Below are 17533 nucleotides of genomic sequence, written 5' to 3' on the forward strand. Positions count from 1 at the left end.
TCCTGGGCGTCAGTTGTCAGTTGCCCCATCTGGTTTAGCAGGGGTCCAACATTGCCCTTGCTTTTCCTCCGGCTCCCCACGTATCTGAAAAAGGACTTTTTGTTGTCCTTGATGCCTGAAGCTAGTTGGAGTTCAGTTGCAAATGAAGTGGAATGATCTATAATACCCTTAAATATGGTTCACTGCCAAACTTGCCTACCATACTTGAAGGAAATGCTCCGAGGCAGGTGAAGCTTCCTGGCAGCATGAGCCAACCACCATTTCCAACCCTCTTTGTTCTGAGAAGTATTGCTTTTGGAAGCAAGACTTTAGGTGAGCATTCACATTGCTGTTGTTCTTTCTCCAGTACTTGGCATTGACTTCAACTTGTCATTATTCTAGCTTAGTTTCCTTTTATAACCTTGACAGATTTCTCTCTAACTAGACTTCCTTCCCTAACAATAAAACTAGTGATTTAATCCTGCTAGAAAATATGACCTGCTTATTATCCTGCTTTGGGGTTTGTTTATTAAGGAAGATACTTAAGTTTGGAAGGTGGTTTTTCAGTTTCTAATGAATGCATGCTCCTACCTTGGAGGATTATACTACTGTATTTCATCTCTTTTTAGCCCCTAGGGGAGGGCTGTCTAAAAAGCAACAGTAAATGTCCTTTCTCATTACTTTTGGCAGTTTTCAGATTCTTAGGCCACATCTTGCTACTCTGTCATGTCTTCATCCAGTCTACCCTTTCTTGTTTCGTATGATCTAACCGTATCTTCCCACTTTGTTATACATCTATAATGGTATGCTTATGACAAAAATATTTCCATCAGTGTGTGAAGGCTCTGTCATAGTAGGCATTGTAAGCAATGAATCTTACACATATAGATATATCTTAAGCTGTAAGCAAAGCATTGGGTTACTGTATTCAGGAATTTTGCTTGTGATGTTGGGTAGCGTCAGGAGTGAGTTTCATGCTAAATGTGAGCAACTACAAAATATACAGATGCGATTCCACATCTCTGATTTATGCTTCTGTAAAGTTAATGCTCCATTTAGTGATCTCAAATGTGAAAACTGATAAAACTGCTTTATTTTGGCAATTTTAATATTAAACAGCTCACCTTGTTTTCCCCTGCTGCCACTTAAAACCACTTGTAATACCTGCTTACAGGAGAAAGGAAATGGTGCCGGGTAAAAGTGAAAGCACTTCTGTTCTAGAACGGATGTTCACAAGTTTTCTGTATTTGATTAATATATGGGAGAATGTCTCTGAATACCCCTGGAGCTGGCTTGAGCATAAACCAACATTTGAAACCATTGATGGCAGGTGTTTAGATCTAAGTTGGTACTTAGCTTTTATTTTTCAATGGAAAAATACATCTCAGGGAAAATTCAAAGCAGTAGTGTAGAACAGGATATCAAACTTTATGTACAGTTTTTAGTCTTCAAAGTTTACTTTGAAAGGGCAGGAGGAAATCATAAAGAGTGTAGGCGTTGCGTGCCTAGACTTCACTAGGTTTTGGATTAGGCCTGCAGGGTGTGGTGGTTTCCTTACACAGATGTGGAGCTACCTGCCAGCTGTCTACGGTAGAAGTCCTGCCGGCTGTGAGTAGGGGCTGGGAGACAGCGTCTTTCTTTGTGCTGCTGTTTGAAGCTGAGCAGTGGGGAGTGGGTTGTTTGATAAGCAGTGTAAAAAGTCTGAGGCACCTGCAACCCCAAGTCCTTTCATGCAGTAAGGGAAACTTTCTCTGGCAAACGTGGATCAGATCATATCAGTATTCCTGAATTCCTGGTGCTTCAGTTTCCAGGAATTCACTGATTTGTGAGGCACATTTAGCTGATTTCAGCATAAATATCTTTGTAGGTGCTTTGTATGGGAACTGACCAACTATTTTTTCTCCATATGGTCTATAAATTGTTCCATTGCTATTTAATGTGGGTTTTGGACTCACTGCCCACGTATTGCAAGTCATAGGAAGGAGAATTTCAGGCAACCACTGTGTAATGCTGTACTTCCTAATATACTGTCTAAATGGCTAATGTGGTCCAAACTATTTGATATAGATAAAATAAGCTGACTCTTCACAGCTGAGAAGAGCCATGTCTTTTTTCATTGTGGAGCCAATGAGGGTTTTGCTGTTAACTTCCAGTGGGGCAAGATTGGGTCTTTAAAAAAAAAAAAAAATTAGGGGTGTGTAAGGGTTCTTACTAAGAAATGGGTCTTCGCATATGTAGTGGATGCAAATCTGGGAGCAGGAGAAATCAATCCTGTTTTCAAAGATGGCTAACAGCTGTGAAATGAGTTTTGCAAACATGGATGTGTGTCTGTGTATATTTATGCATGTCATAATGCAGCATTTGTGCATATATTGGACATACAATGGCTTCTGATGAATTTCAAAGTTTATTAGTGTGCAATCTGAATAGTCAATTCTTATGTCTATTAATCATGCTCTCTTGCATAGAATGGATTAGCATATGCAAATACTCAATTTGCATAGGACTTTGTAGTGCTTGCTTATTGTAACGAGTTGTTTTTAAGGTAAATAACGATAAATATGAAACGGCAAATATGAATGCATAACGATTATTTGGTATTGTGAGATACTTTGTTCATTATATCAAAAAAGGAGATATTTACAGCTCTTTACCTTCAATACTTCCTGAATAAGCCAGGTTAATTTTGGAACATTGTAAATAAGGGGGGAGGGTCGCACACGCATCCTAACCCATCCTATTTTGTGCATCTTTTCATTCTTAAAAAATGAAATGGTATGTGTGATCATTTTCGGCCTGAACCAGAAATCTGTCAGAATTCAATCTGTAAGTCCTAGAACTGATTATCCTCCATGTCATCCAAAAACCATATGTGACTTGGTAATGCAGCTTTCTCTAGAAAGGAAATGCACACAGTGTCTAGTCCTACTTATAATAACACCCCTCATCTAGTGCATTCAGTAGGCATGTTGCTAAAAAGTTCACAGACATATCTACACCACTGCAGCTAAAGCCTGTGTCCTGTGTGCAAGAAATTCTGCCTTCTTGCACAGCCGTAAACAGATGGCACCAACCATGTTTCTTTTCTAAGGTCCAAATTGGAATCACTACTGGGTCCTATTTGTAATTTGTCCCAAGGTGATGTTTTCCTTCTAAGTACTCTCTTTTCCAGTCTAAACCCACTGAGACATTTTAGCAATGCAAATGGGTAAGTAGAGACACTTCTGGAATGTATACCATAGTGATTAATGAAGTTAAGTTGGCTTACAACAGGGCAGTAGAAGTCAGAGCTGGATTTTATTCCATTCATTGTCACTGTTACACTGTGTGACTTATAAAATATCAGTTGGGATCTGGTTTTCCAAGTAGCTGAGCAACCGCGATTCCAGTGGAAGTCAGCAGGAGCTGCAGGAAGTCAGCACTTCCAAAAATCAAGTCCTCAGGAAGAGTTACAGTTAGAAAAGCAAATCTCAAAGAATAGAATACTTTCTTTCAGCAAACCAAATCACTGTGCATATTAATCAGATCTTGTTTTTCCGTGAAAATTATGTGCAGACTGAGTAAGAGTGCTTTTCCCAGGGCTCATCACTGGCAGGCCACTTAAAATAGTTGTTTGTTAGGTACCAGGCTGGTGCCTAGTAGTAGTTTAAGCCAAACTCTTAAGCCACCTTTGCTGTGCCCACCCCCAGACTTGTGCCAAGTGCAGCTGGATAAATTTATTTATGTAATTATGGGCCCAGATCACTAGAGGCAAACTTTTGAAGCTATGCTGGGTTTTTTTTCTTTGAAATTCATAATGGCCTGCTGTTTATGCTATGGCAGTATGTATAGCAATAGTATAAACAGAGTATAAATTATGTTTTTTTTCTGAGGACTCTTATAGCTGTTTTAAGGGTAGTTGGTGTAGACTGATCGCTGCTCAACAATGACTCAGACTATTGATAGAAAGAGGCCATGTCAGTCGGATAGGGCTATGTGAAATTTCGGCGAAATTTTGTTTTGTTTCGGATTCAGACGTTTTGGTGGTTGAAACACCGAAACGAACACAAGGTTCCAAAACAGCTCTGAAATGCAATGGGCCATCCAAAACGTTCCAGAAATGTTTTGAAATGATTTGGATGTTTCCGAAACGTTTCAGAGCTGTTTCGGAAGCGGGCTTGCAGGGAAAGAGAAGCTAAGAGGGAGGGGGAGGAGGGAGGGAAGGACTGCTCTGATATTGACATCGGTAGCTGGCCAGTGGCAATGATCTGTCCCGGAGGTCCCTTCCAATCCCAGCGCTCTGGGGGAGGGAGAGAGAAGCACCATAAACGGCTGTTTGTGAACTGCTCTCTGCCATTTTGCAGCTGTGTCTGTGTCTACAGCAAGAGCAGCATTTGTAAGCTTGCAGCTTGCTAGTGCCTTGCTACCAATTTGTCACCATTGCCAATCCTTTCCTATTTATTTAACCTTGGCTACCCTTCCCCAAAAATCCTGTTATTTGTTCTTATTTCCCCCCTACCTCCCCAAACAAAAAGAAAGCAGTGCTTCGCCTGGCAGTATCTCATCACCGTGCACTGCAGGAAAGCACTCAGTACACATACATTTATGACACAGACGCACATTTTTTTCCAGCACACAAAATATGAAGTGTGCTGGAAAGGCAGGAGCCAAGTCTTCTGGCCGGGGTGGGGGAGGGGGGGAGAGGAAGACCTGTAAGTCTCCTCCCCTCTCAACTTAAATCCAGCCTCTTCCCTAGCACTAGCAGGCATGAGGTTTCTGGTGCTAGTGGTGGCAAGGCGGTGGGACCAGTGCCTGCATCTGCACCCCCTCCAATAACACCAGCCATAATAATAACCCCCAGCATGCACGAGCAACATGACAGCCTCCTCCACCCCCATTTTAGTTCCTAGCCTAAGCCTTCCAGTGCCAGAGGAGGAGTTAGATCTGGAAGCAGGGTACCTGAGCACACTAGCAAAAGAAATTTAGGGGACTGAGGAGGAATCTGCATTTGTGCTCCATTCCATCCAAGTTCCCCTACAGCCAGGTCTCCTTCCCTGAGGTTCATGTTGAGGTTGTGGAGGCAACCTCAGTTGAGTCAGGTCCTCCTGTTGTTGTGCCTCTGCCTGCTGAGGAGGGGGTCAGGCAGGATCCGGACCTGCACCCCAGAAGCGAGGGGGTAGTGTGGTGTGGGATCATTCTGAGGTGGCAGATGATCCCAGGTATGCTATCTGCCTGCACTGCCTGTGTAAGACCAGCCGCGGAAAGAAGGAGAAATCCTTCAGCACCACAGTGATGCTGATGCATCTCAGGAGGCACCACCCCCTTGCCCTTGCTGCTCCTCAGCCTGGCACCTGTGGGAGCATGCCCAAGGGAAGTCCCCCTCTCACTCCAAAGTCCCTGCCCCCCCAAAGCAGAGGCAGGCCACCCTGCAATAGTAGTGCAAAGGTGGACAGAAAGGGGTTTGCGTTGCAAAGGTGAGCAAGATCACTCAGAGCATTGGGGAGATGCTTGCTTTGGATGGCCAGCCCTTCTCCCTAGTTGAGCAGCCAGGGTTCAGGGAACTCATGGCGCATGTGGCCCCGTCCTGTCAAGTGACTGCACACACCACCTTCAGCGAGATAGTGGTGCCCTCCCCATATAAGGCATGCAGGGAGTACTTGAGGAAAGAGCTCCACAGATCAGGTCTGCCAGTGGCCTTACACTTTGCCTTGGACATCTGGAGTGTTGCACCTCATAACCGGTGTACCCTTGACCTGCGAGCCTGGGTCGGCATGACCGGCTTGGCGCAGAAGGGATAGATGACTGGACAGGTGGGGAGTAGCGGCAAGTAGGAGTCAGGCGGCTTGAAGCGTATTGGTTGTATGAAAGGTTTATTGTAGTTACGCTACCGATGGTCGCAGCGTAGGCAGGATAGCTGACTTGTTCAGTTACAGTGCATAAAACAGAACGGTCTAAAGGGGTCTGTTGGTTCATGGGGTTCCTGAGCCGAGCCCTTACTTTCTAACCCGGAGGCTAGGTGCGGCTGCCCGACTCAGTAGTCCCAGAACTGGTCAACAGCTCATGCACAGGGAAAAATTATAATACACTTTCGATCAGTAAACTTCCGAGAGCTCTTTGACGAGACGATCAGACAAACCGGTGAATGAGATATGCCAAATGAAGAACGGCTGGCGAGCAGAAGGTGTCTGCAGGTGGCCAATCTGCTGACTGTGTCTCCTTGGTGTGCTCAGAGTTCTCCGCTTAATGGCGGGAATCTGCTCTTAGTTATAGTCAGCAGTGACCAGTCACTTCATTCCAATTGTGAATATTTACTGACCGCCAATTACGTTCTTACACAGTGACCTAGATACATATTCATCTGACCTAGATACCTATTCATTTGACCCAGATACATTATTCATCTGGCTGCCCTCAGTGTATAAGGGTTGCAGCTATACAGGGAGGAGGCCCTACATCATCCTGGGCATGACATAAAACTGCACCCCAGGAAATACCAGGATCATGAACCTCCCTGGTGAAAGGTGGGTAGGAACAGGAGGCACATGATAACCTCCAGCCACTGCACTGTCCTAGCTGGGGAAAGCCCAGACCTGTAAAATCTTTGAGAGGCCTGAGGCTTATTGGTTGCAGTGGAGTTGTGAGAGTGAAACAGGGGCTACCATCCCTGCAGTTTTCATCCTGCTGCACCTTAACATACAGAGTCACACCTGTCATGAATTTTGCTTGTCTGCACCTTGAGGTGCAGTTTCCTAGAAAGACCTGCACTTTTCTCCTTGAAACTTGGCAGACTTCATGGCCTAAGAAGGGGCTAGTATCTCTGCAAGTTTCATCTGAATCAGAAGTGGCAAAGAAATGGCAAAGTTATAGGTAGTTTGTGATTCCCCATTATAGCCTATGGCAGAAACACCATCAAAATTCTGAAACATCTTTGAAACAGTTTCAGTCTAAATGAAATGGGACAGTGATTTGAAAAACTGAAACAAAACACTGTCCCTCTGAAAAGGCGACTCCAAAACCGAAACGAAACGCAGGTGTTTCGCAGAGCCCTATAGTTTAGGGCAGTGGTTCTCAACCTTTTATGTACCAGGACCCGTTTGTAAACATTGACAGCCAGTCACCATCCAGTGGCCTTCACTTCCGACCCAGTGTCCCCTCCCCCCAGCCTCCCAATGTGTGGGGGAGGGGGCCCCAAGCAGCCCCTTGTAGCTGGAACTCTGCCAGCCTGCAAGGGAAATGCAATGGCTTCCCATGTTTTTCTCCTTTTAAAAAAGGATCGTTTTTAAAGTTTGTTTATCCCTTTTTAAAGGTTGTTCATGACCCTTTCATATCCTTGCGACCCACTTTTAGGTCACAACACACAGGCTGAGAAACGCTGGTCTAGGCTCAACCTCGATCTTCAGGAAAATAGCATTGTTATAAAAGTTAATGTGAAGAGGAATGTTTTCATGAGTCATTTTTAAACGTGAATAAAAACAGTATTTTATTGGGATGTAAACATTTCCCTGCAGGGTTTGCAACCCAGGTATTACAGCCTTGTGTCAATTACTGCAAGAGAATTTGAAAATGAAACAAACTAGATACTGATGAGAACGAACGGTGAAAGGACTAGACTATTTTCGTCGGCTGATTATTACCCATAGGCTGGTAATAATTAGTAGAGAGGATGAAAATCATCTATGATTTATAAATGTGGATGTAAGAAGATAATATATTACTAAGAGTACAAGCAAAGCAAGGACATGGAAATCATAGTATTATGTATTAATGTGGAGATACAGCACTAAGGCATTAGCACACTAAGCAGTTGTCATCTCTTACTGAAATGAGTGGTCTTGTTTAAATCTATCTATTCCTGATCTGTCAAATATAAAAATAACAATGTGTGTGGACTGCAGACTGCTAGCAGAGGCACAGGACAGGGGCTGCTTCACCTTCTGATTGGTCTGCTTTCTACAGCAGCCCTGCATGCACTACATGTACTAAAGTTACATGCTGTCACAGTGGCCGTGTCAAGGATGATTGCTGTGTTCCTTGCACACCAGTGCAATTTGCAGTGATAGTTTGTAAAGTTATCCTGATACAGTGCCTGATTTATCCAGGGGAGGTGGGGAGAATGACCAAAATACATATGCAAGATAAGGTAGGGCAGGGGAATAATTCACTAACCTTGCAATTCTGAGAACTGGGCACAGGTTAAGCGATGTGATCCAGTAGGTGCTTTATCATCTTGGGACGGCACAGAGGCTCTATCAGGTATTTGAGAAGAATGTCGCAATAACACAAAGACTGGTGAGACTCACCTCCCACGTAGCCCACTGTATTTAACTGTGAACACACACTACAAGCCAGTTCAAATGATGTCGTGGGGAAAGAACTGAGGGTTTTAAAGTCAATTTGCTTCAAAATGTTAAATGAATGATGTTTAAAAAAAGGACTAAATGAATTCAAGAGAAGCAGAGTTTTATTTTACAGCATTTTCTGGCGTGTGCTCATTTCTCCTGGAGACTACGAATGAGAAGGGCGGCCAGAGTCTCTGGAGTTTCATTGATATTTTTTTTTTTCTTTTTTCCTCTTCAGTTATTTTCATTTTGTAAAGTTAATTTTCAGGATTCTGGACTTTGTATGTATTAGACCAGGGATTCCCAATGTTAATGTGCAAAAGGGCACATTCAAATTTAAAAGAAAAAGCAGCAGGCACCAATAAGACAGCATTTTTTGTTGGAATAATGATTTTTACTGATCGTGAAATGCACACAGACACCTGAATAAACTTTGAGGGGCACCACATTGGGAACCACTGTATTAGACTAATTGGAGACGACAAGCAATATGCATCTAGAACTGCTATGAGAATTTTGAACATACTACCAAAAATCAAACTTTTTTTAATGAATTTTTTTTAAAAGCTTAATTTTCCAGCCTGCTATAATGTTACCTGCAATTTTATCTCATCTTCTGAGTTCTCTCTAGTAAGGCTATCTTGCATAAACTTCTGCACCTACTGTGAATCCATTCACACCCTAGTAAGCCTACTTCCTATGAAAAAGATTAAAGAGGTAGAATTTGTATCAAGTATAATTTGCAACATACATAGGCCTTTTCAGACCACGGGCTTGAGGAGAGAAATGAGGTTCAGTGAGTTTTTACTGCTAGTTTCTTCTTGTATGACCCAGTCTGTCAGCTTGACCGGTTCAGCTCATCGCTGACACTGTAGTTTCACACATGGAGAAGTAGCACTGAAACAACCAGACTTTAATATTCTTCTCTTTTGGTTCCGTGTTCTTGTTTCTAGCTTCAGTTTCTCAGGGGGGGGGGTTTAATTCTCAGGATTCAAAATCTTTTCTCACTACTACTAGACTGTCTCTCTGCCTCTCATACCAAGACACACTGTGTTAGTTGGACATAGCAGAACAGGTCAACTGGAGGATGCATTAGCAACAAGAAAAGTAACTTTTAACTTATTCTCACTGTTCACACGTGCACACATGTGCTTGTATGTATGCTCATGTGCACCACACAGTGGAAAAGAAAGCATGTAGTCTCTAGAAATGATCAGCAGTTACCCCTGGCACTCAGTTACCAGAGAGCAGGCGAGACACTATGCAGAACAAACTGTATGAAGGAAATAGCAGATGACGTATTTTCCAGAGCAGTAGCTAGGACATAAAGGACCCTTGCTTCTGAATGAACTTTGGAATGGTATTTAACCTAGACAGACTCTGTCCTACAAATTGAAGGTAGTTTAATTCAGGGCTTATAGGCTAAGTGTAGAAATTAAAAAACCCAGAGGCTGAATCGATTAAATCTTTCCAGGTTAGTCTAAACCGTGTAGACTGAACCGATTAGCAAGTGAACAGACATTCACTTTTGATTCCAGAAATGCAGCCACAGGCCTGCAGTGCGTCAGGCCAAAAGTTGGGGAGTGCCAGAGTACACCTCCCAGCCACTGCGAAAGCAGAGGGAGGAGAGAAGCCGTTCAAGACTTTCCCCACCTCCTGCTCAAGCACAGAGGGGGTAGCCAGGCCCCAACCTGGGGCCAGCATACTGAGGCCAGGGGAAGGGGGGCTTTAAACCCTGCTCCCTGGCCTGAATGGGACCCCAGCTCCAGTTTGCCTAGGGGGGGAAAGCCCCCACCCGGCTTCTGTCCTCCACTCAAGGGGGAAGCAGTCCCTGCCAAGATGTTGCTCCCGGTTGAGCAGAGTGGGATGCCATGCCCTGTTCAGGGACTCACAGAATGAGGTGGGGAGGCCCTTCCTGGCTGCATGGGAATGCAACCTGGGTCTCCCTCAGGGGGAGGATTTAAATGCCCTGCCTCCCCACCACAGCCCCAGGCGGGGGCATGCCCCTCCCGCACGCTCCACTCAAGTGAGGGACAAAACCCATGCAAGGGCTGCCCTCTCTGCCTCTAGCAAAGAGTGTAGGGGGTAGAAGTGTGGGAGGGGCTGCTTCTCCTCCAGAGCAACCCCTTCCCAACCCCTCTGCTGCCTCAGTATACTGGCCTGGGCAGCAGCTGGCCATGCTCCTTGCCCCTGTGCTTGAGCATGGAGCAGGGGAAAAGACAGAGGGGCTGCTCTGCCCCCACTAGGCAGAACCTGGCTGAGGTTTAGAGCAAGGTTTCTAATTCCCCCTCCCCCCGCCCCCAGCCAGCCAAAACAGTGCTCCAGCTTGGATGCAGAGGGGTGAGGCCAACCCTACTCCTCTGGAGCAGACAGCAGAGTCCAGGGCTACAAAGCATCCTGGGATGCTGGGGGACTGTGAGTTAACTTGAACTGGGAAGGGGTTTGGGACAGGAATTCCATAAACCAGCTTGACCTAAATCAGTTAAGTCTGATACTGCATCCAACCAGGTTTATCTTAAACTGGTTTTGGCCATTTTAAGAGATTTAAGTGCACTGAACTTCTGTTCTGTTACAGGTTTAACTGGTTTCTGATTAATTAAGCCAGTTTATGTGTAACTTCTGTCCGTACCCATAAGGGCTTTTAAAGTAGAGTTAAGGCAGCTAACCCTTCTTTGTCATCTCCAAAGTTTGCAGTCTCCTATTTGGGACTGCTTGGTATTGAGTAACCCAGGGCTGAACCAGGTTACTCAATACCAAACAAGTGCTATTCAGCATGAGTAGGGATACATTAAATATACATTTCTTGGGGTAGGAACTCCTTGCAGCAAAACTTCTTGCCTTGAATATACTGGGGATGGCTCTGATTTTCAGCAACTGGAATATTTTGCTGAATATTGTTTGAACCTTTAGGTAAGCTCCACCAAGGCAAATGTTGGCTTTCCCTGCCTAGAGTGATGGTTTAAACTGAGACACTGACTGCCAAGATCAGAGTTGGTCCTCATCATAGGCAAGACTTTGGTGTCCAAGCACAGTGAGAACGTGGAACAAATGAATATCTGTCATTCTTTGCACATTACTTTTGTGTCACTGAGCTCATACCAAGTAATAAAATGTTTCTATTATAACTTTATCGATAAAGAAAATGGCAACTGGTCTAATCTTAATCCATACACCTGTTTCGTTTAATCCAAATATGATGAAAATGGATTTAAAAAAAAGAAGTGTTATTTCCTGCTCTCTCACGCTCTTCTTTTTTGTAAAACTTCCTTTTCCTGTTTTGGTTACAAGATTTTGCATAGACTCTCAACCTATGTGCCTGCTAAGCTGATGTTCTGCTCTGTCGTTTGGGGAAGCAGAATACATTGTTTAGCACAAAGTTCAGGTGCCTGAAGGGGAGTCTGTTGCTTCTGAATCTCCCCCAGACTTCTTTCCTCAATGGCAAGCAGGTGAGTATCAGGAACTCAGCTTGGATGTGTTGTGGTTTCATTGAACAAAAGTGATGTGTTATTAGCACTTGTTTGCAGAAGGATTGTCTTTCAGTCATGAAAGTCTATTGGATTTTTGCAGCAATAATAAATCATTCTCATTCTGCTCTTGACAAAGGAGCGAATGACTTTGATTCAAGTGAGCCACGTTCATCACTGATGGAACTCACATTTGTTTGTCTCTCTTAGAATTGCAACTCCCATTGATGGATCAAGGCTTTATGTTGTTTTACTATGTTGTATGCGTCTTTGTGCTGATTATTAGTGTTGTGCTTGTAATTTGCATGTGTGAATATTTGGAAACTTTTGTTTAAAGCATTGTGCTGCTGGAGTACTGAAAGGACTTCACAGTGACTGAACGCTGCGGTCAGGATCTAAAATTGACATTTTCTGTTGATGGTGCAACTTCTGATTTGTGCATGTCGTTTTGCTATTTTCCAAAATTAGTTGCTTGCTTTAATTTCTGGAGATTAATGGTGAAAGAAAATAGTTTGTGATAGCAATGGCTTACTCATTTATGGTTACTTTTACAACTTTTGTCTTGGCACATGTCACAGTCACATCAGACCCACAGTGTTTTTTTCCTTAATTTACAAACACGATTCTTATTGATGGTTGTTGTGGTCACTTGATGCACAAATGGTGTATTAGAGGTGCTGCAAGATGTGACTTTAGCAATCCTTATCACACTATGGACATAACACTGTCGTCTATACAAATATGACCGTGACGTTGCAGATACACATTCTCTTTCCTCAAGGGCATTAGACTGGCTAACTAACCTTCAAGTGGACTTATAACTGTTGCTCTAAGTCAGCCATACGAAAGAAGACTCTTAAGAACTTGGTGCCTGTACTGGAAGGGTGCTTGCAAGATACCAAAAAGAACCACACTTTGTTACAAAAGGAAAAAAGTGAGCGAGTGAAAGTGCTGTAGAAAACAGAGGCAGGCATCTGTGGTTTGAATAACCTGAAGTTCAAGGGGAGGCTTCCTGCTTGGAGCAAGGCATGCTCTTGTGAATGCTCAGTGTTCTGATAGGTAGGGGATTTTTAATTGCCAAATTGCTAGTTATGACTTTTCCACCACAATTTTGATTATATATTTTTAAGATGCTGCATGGAGATATTCCCAGTTGGAGTTTGCTTTTAAACTTTTCCTTAAATTAACGGGTGCAGTTTCACAAGAACTTATCAGAACTGAAAACTGAGAGTTTAAAACGGAGTCCACCAGCTAGTATTAAAACTTTCAGAGTATGAGCTACATGTAGGGTCAGAATCTGCTCCCAGTTGTATTCACATAAATCTGGAGCAACTCTGGGCTTGATTCTCCCCTACCCAGCAGCTTGTTTTGTTATTTACATGTAAATACATGTACTGCTAACCAATCTGGATTCTCTTCTGAATTGCACTGCAGGTGCAGAAGGTTACAACAGCTCTGAAATGAAATTCAGCCCTGTGGAAAATATCTGTTACCCTGGGCTCTCTTCAATTTGTGTTGTTTTTGCAGTACGGCTTACTTGAAACTCCCTGAAACAGAGTGAGACAGGCTAACACGGTGTGCTAGCGCAGGCTTTACTGATTACATCTGGGCTGCAGGCCTTCAAGTCTGCAGTTCACCTGACAGGCTGCAGGAATGCGGCTGTAGCCTCGTGTCTAGCTAGCCGGTGAGGTTAATGTACATGAAGGTGATACAAACCACATCTCAACATAGATCATTTCATACTTACACCTCTTTTTTAAAGCTAACATTGGACGAAGTAGATTAGCATCCTGAACCTGCTATTTCTTGTATAACAGGTTTGACCACATGAACGTGGCTTCTGGTAGCCAGTCTTAGCGGAGTATTAAAAAGCACAGTATGTTGAAAGTATGCTGTGTTTATGTCCCTTGAGCAGTCGGTTTTTTGCAGGGTGGAACAGGTCCCTGGATAAGGCCATGGAAGTTATTTCTGATCTCAATAATAGTGATTAGACCTGTGAGAAAATTTGATGGAAGGAAAAAAAAATGATGAAAAATGAAACTAAAAGGTCAGGTAAATGTTTGCAAAGTAGCAGTTCACAGCCTCGGAGAACTTTGCATGTATTTCCTCGTTAATTAAGACTGCTCCCTTGGAAGTTGGGGTGAACATGTGACAGCTAGTATGATCTTGAGCCATGATATTCATGTGGGCTTTACTGGATCAAAACCAGAGTTCATGCCGTGTAGAATCCAGCTTTGAGTTCATAAAGCAGCTAGTTCCTGTGGGGGTCACAGTACAGGGGCAGGCTTTCAGCCCTTGGCAATCCCTCCCAAATGCACTGCTTCTGGATGGGATCGCACAGACCCACCAGTTTTAGACTGGGTCTCTGGGTTGCAGGCTCCCCTCACTCCCACCCCAGCTTTGCCAACCACAATAATAGAACAGTTCCAGCTTGTCAGACCCCTTTATACCACTCTTCCTTCAGTCACCTCTGATTTACAGCTGGCTAAAGGGGCTCAAAATAGCTTCTTTATAATAAAGGATGGTTTATTTACCCAGCAGTATGCAGCAAAGGATAAAACAGCAAAAGGCCTTTGTGTCTGGGTCTTGGCTAACTTTATTCTTGCCTCAAAATGCCACTTGTCTCTAGGAGCCCCCTTGTATCCTTAGTATCTCTCCATGTCTTTACACATGCTCCAGGGCAGGGTGCTTTAAGTAAAGCACCTGCAGCATTTCTTGCATACCCCCCACCGCCATTTTGAAGCATGGGGATGCTGAATACATGTGATGCCGAGGGTGATAGAGCATGCTAATTGGTCTAATCTGTTGACCCAGGACCTTCACAAGAATCTTAAAGTGGGCTCGTTTCATTGCAGTTGCTAGTATTACTTAAGCAGGAATAAGATGTTACTATATCAAATGGCAGTGTATAAAATAATCGAATTGTTATTACCATTATTACTGGATTGTCTCGTTGCAGTAGAAGAACTTATTGAATTATTTAAATCCATAGGTCTGCCTAGAATGTAAATGGAAACTTTATTACTTTCTGGAGAACTTGGATGCAAATGTCTGGGCACCTAGGCTTAATGGCCCTTAGACCACAAGCCAGGCTGTACTGGGTCAGACCAGCAGTCCATCTAGCCCAGTATCCTGTCTCTGACAGTGGCAAGTATGAGATGCTTTGGAAGGAGAGTATATGAACAGGACATGTCTATTAGGGGTGTGCAAAGTGGGCAGTATTGGATTTGGATTTGGCCCAATTGTGGGGGAGACAGTGATCAGATTTGCTGGTTCGGATCACTATCCCGATTCGATTTGTCTGACTCTGAAGATTCAATTTCGAATCGGAAAATCAGTGATTCAGCCATAGACTTTGGTTTTTTTCTACATACCTCGAGGTACCAGGCGGAGCTCGTGAATGCTGAGATGGTGGGGCAGGTGGAGCATCCTACAGGAGCGTGCCGCCCCCCCCCCCCGCCACATGCTTGGCAGCAGAACCCCTGCACCCCCCTCCCAGCTTGGTGATCAAGGAGGCACCAGTTGCAGAGCCAGGGGGCAGGGGTCCTGCACGCTCCACAGCAGACTCGGGAGTAGACCTGAAGTACCAGGTCCGCCGCCGCGCTTCTGTGGGACACTCCATCCACCTGAGCATCTCAGCATTCACGAGCTGCCTGTTACTTCAAGGTATATAGAAAAAAACCTTTAAAGCTGTGTCTGTGGCTGAATCGTTGAATCTCTTCAAACTGATTTGGAGGGTTCCAGTTCAATTCAGAGAGATTAAAGGGTCTCCTGATTCGATTCAGATTTGGAGGTTCAGCCACCGAATCTCCTCCAAATCAAATCAGCCACCAAAGCTTTGCACAGCTCTAATGTCCATCCCCTGTCATACCCTTCCTGGCCTCAACCATCATTGATTTAGGGATGTCCAAGGATACTTCGCTTGACTGTTCTGTTAATAACTCCCAATGGACATGTCCTCCATGAATTTGTCTAATTCCTGTTCTGAACCTTGGGTCTGGGAATTGTAAACCTATAAGGCTAGATAGGGTCCAACAATTAAACATATCCTCAGCTTGTGGCTTCCCTGTTGTTCCATTCTCCAGGGACCTTATTTCCAGCGTATATTTGTTTTCCTGCTTGCTCCTTTTCACTGTCTCTCTGTTTTAATTCCATGTAACCAGGCAAGATAATATCAAACAGGGAACAGGAGAAATGTCCCTCATCCGCTGCAAAACACTTCTATGGTTTTCCTTTGCAATTATAGTGTGGTAACATGGCATTTTTACCATGTTTACCTTGCTGTTTGAGATTTACAGATGAAAAGCATTGTACGCCTAACAGGATAGGGGTCTGTTCCAGGACTGGAATATCCAGTGTCTTTTGTAATAACAGTGGTAATTACAATTGGATTATTTTGTATTTTCATATTAAAATTAAGTTATTTGTATTGAAAGAAATCAGCAGATTAGTGACTCTCAACTTCATAGCATTTGGAAGTTAATTTTTATTCACCCCTCTTTTACATAACCAAATCAGATACAGCTCCTCTTTAACAATGGATGCAAAACCTGTTGACGCATGTCTGCTGCTACAACAGTCAACACTCCCACAACAAACCCATCAGAATCCATGGACCCTGCATATGCCTTTCCCAAAGGCTAAGTATAGACTGTCAAAAAGCCTGATGCTGAATCGATTCAGTCTTTGTAGGTTAGTCTAAGCAGCGTAGATTGAATCAATAAGCAAGTGAATCACTTTTGATTCCAGAAATCATGTCTGTGATGTCTGTGCAGCCACATGTTTGTGATGGCCCAAGCCAGAAGACAGGAGGCAGTAGAGCCTCCGTGCTGGGCTGAATCAGAGAGCTTGGGCCAAAGCTAGCCTCCCCACCCTGCAGGGGACGGAGGGCGGGGGTTGCAGGGCAGGGCAAAACTAACTTGAATCTGTAGGGGATCTGGGACAGAAGTTCAATAAACCGATTTAACCTAAATCAGTTAAGTCTGATACTACATCCATCCTCATTTATCTTAAACCAGTTTCAGCCATTTTGAAAGCAGTTTAAGCGCACTGAGCTTCTGTTGTGCTACAGATTTGAACCGGTTTCGGATAACTTTTACTGGTTTATGTGTAATTTCTGGCCCTAGCCAAAGTGTGGTATATCTTCTGATATCATGTAATCCACAAACCAAATGTCCTCATAGTAACTGCGTGGACAAAACTAGACAAAAAATAACCAAATACTGCGCTTCACAGTAATCACTCCACAGACTAGAAGCCATACCGTAAGCTGCCATGTTGCTGACCATTACCAGAGATAATTCATTACTTTTCGCATGAGGGGTTGTTTATATCATAGAAGTCGAGTCGGAGGGGACCTTGTAGATCTTCAAGTCTGACCCCCCACCTGGGCAGAAGAAAAACTGGGCTCAAATGACTCCATCAAGCCTCTTCTTAAAGACCCCCAGGGTAGGAGCCAGCACCACTTTCCTTGGAAGTTGGTTCCGGCTCCTAGCCGCCCTGACCATGAAGTAATTCTTGCGGATGTCTAATCTAAACCTACTCTCCAATAACTTGTGGCCATTATTCCTTGTCAGGCCAGGGTGTGCTAGGGGAAACGGGATCTCTCCCAAACCCTTCTGGTCCCCACTAGTGAGTTTATAGACGTCACCAGGTCACCCCTCAGCCTTCTCTTGTGAAGGCTGAACAGGTTCAGGTCCCGCGGTCTCTCATTGTAGGGTCTGCCCTGTTGTCCCCGGATTCTCTAATAACTTGTGTCCATTGTTCCTTGTC

General features: G+C 44.0%; 1 protein-coding gene across 5 annotated transcripts in view; it reads left to right on the plus strand.

Annotated features, from left to right (window-relative positions):
* Positions 1 to 17533, plus strand: part of EVL (Enah/Vasp-like) — a 195568-nt gene that overhangs the window by 57086 nt on the left and 120949 nt on the right. The window contains exon 1 of one of the 5 annotated variants that reach the window (XM_019552504.1): positions 11610 to 11743. The exons of the other annotated variants lie outside the window; for them this stretch is intronic. Coding sequence (XP_019408049.1) covers positions 11733 to 11743 — 11 coding nt within the window. The 5' untranslated portion in view covers positions 11610 to 11732. Of the gene's footprint in view, positions 1 to 11609; positions 11744 to 17533 lie in introns of those variants that run through there. 5 annotated transcript variants of the gene reach the window in all.

This window comes from Crocodylus porosus, unplaced genomic scaffold (genome assembly GCF_001723895.1).
Source record: "Crocodylus porosus isolate Cpor-Errol unplaced genomic scaffold, CroPor_comp1, whole genome shotgun sequence".
In the NCBI taxonomy this organism is placed as follows: Eukaryota; Metazoa; Chordata; order Crocodylia; family Crocodylidae; genus Crocodylus; species Crocodylus porosus.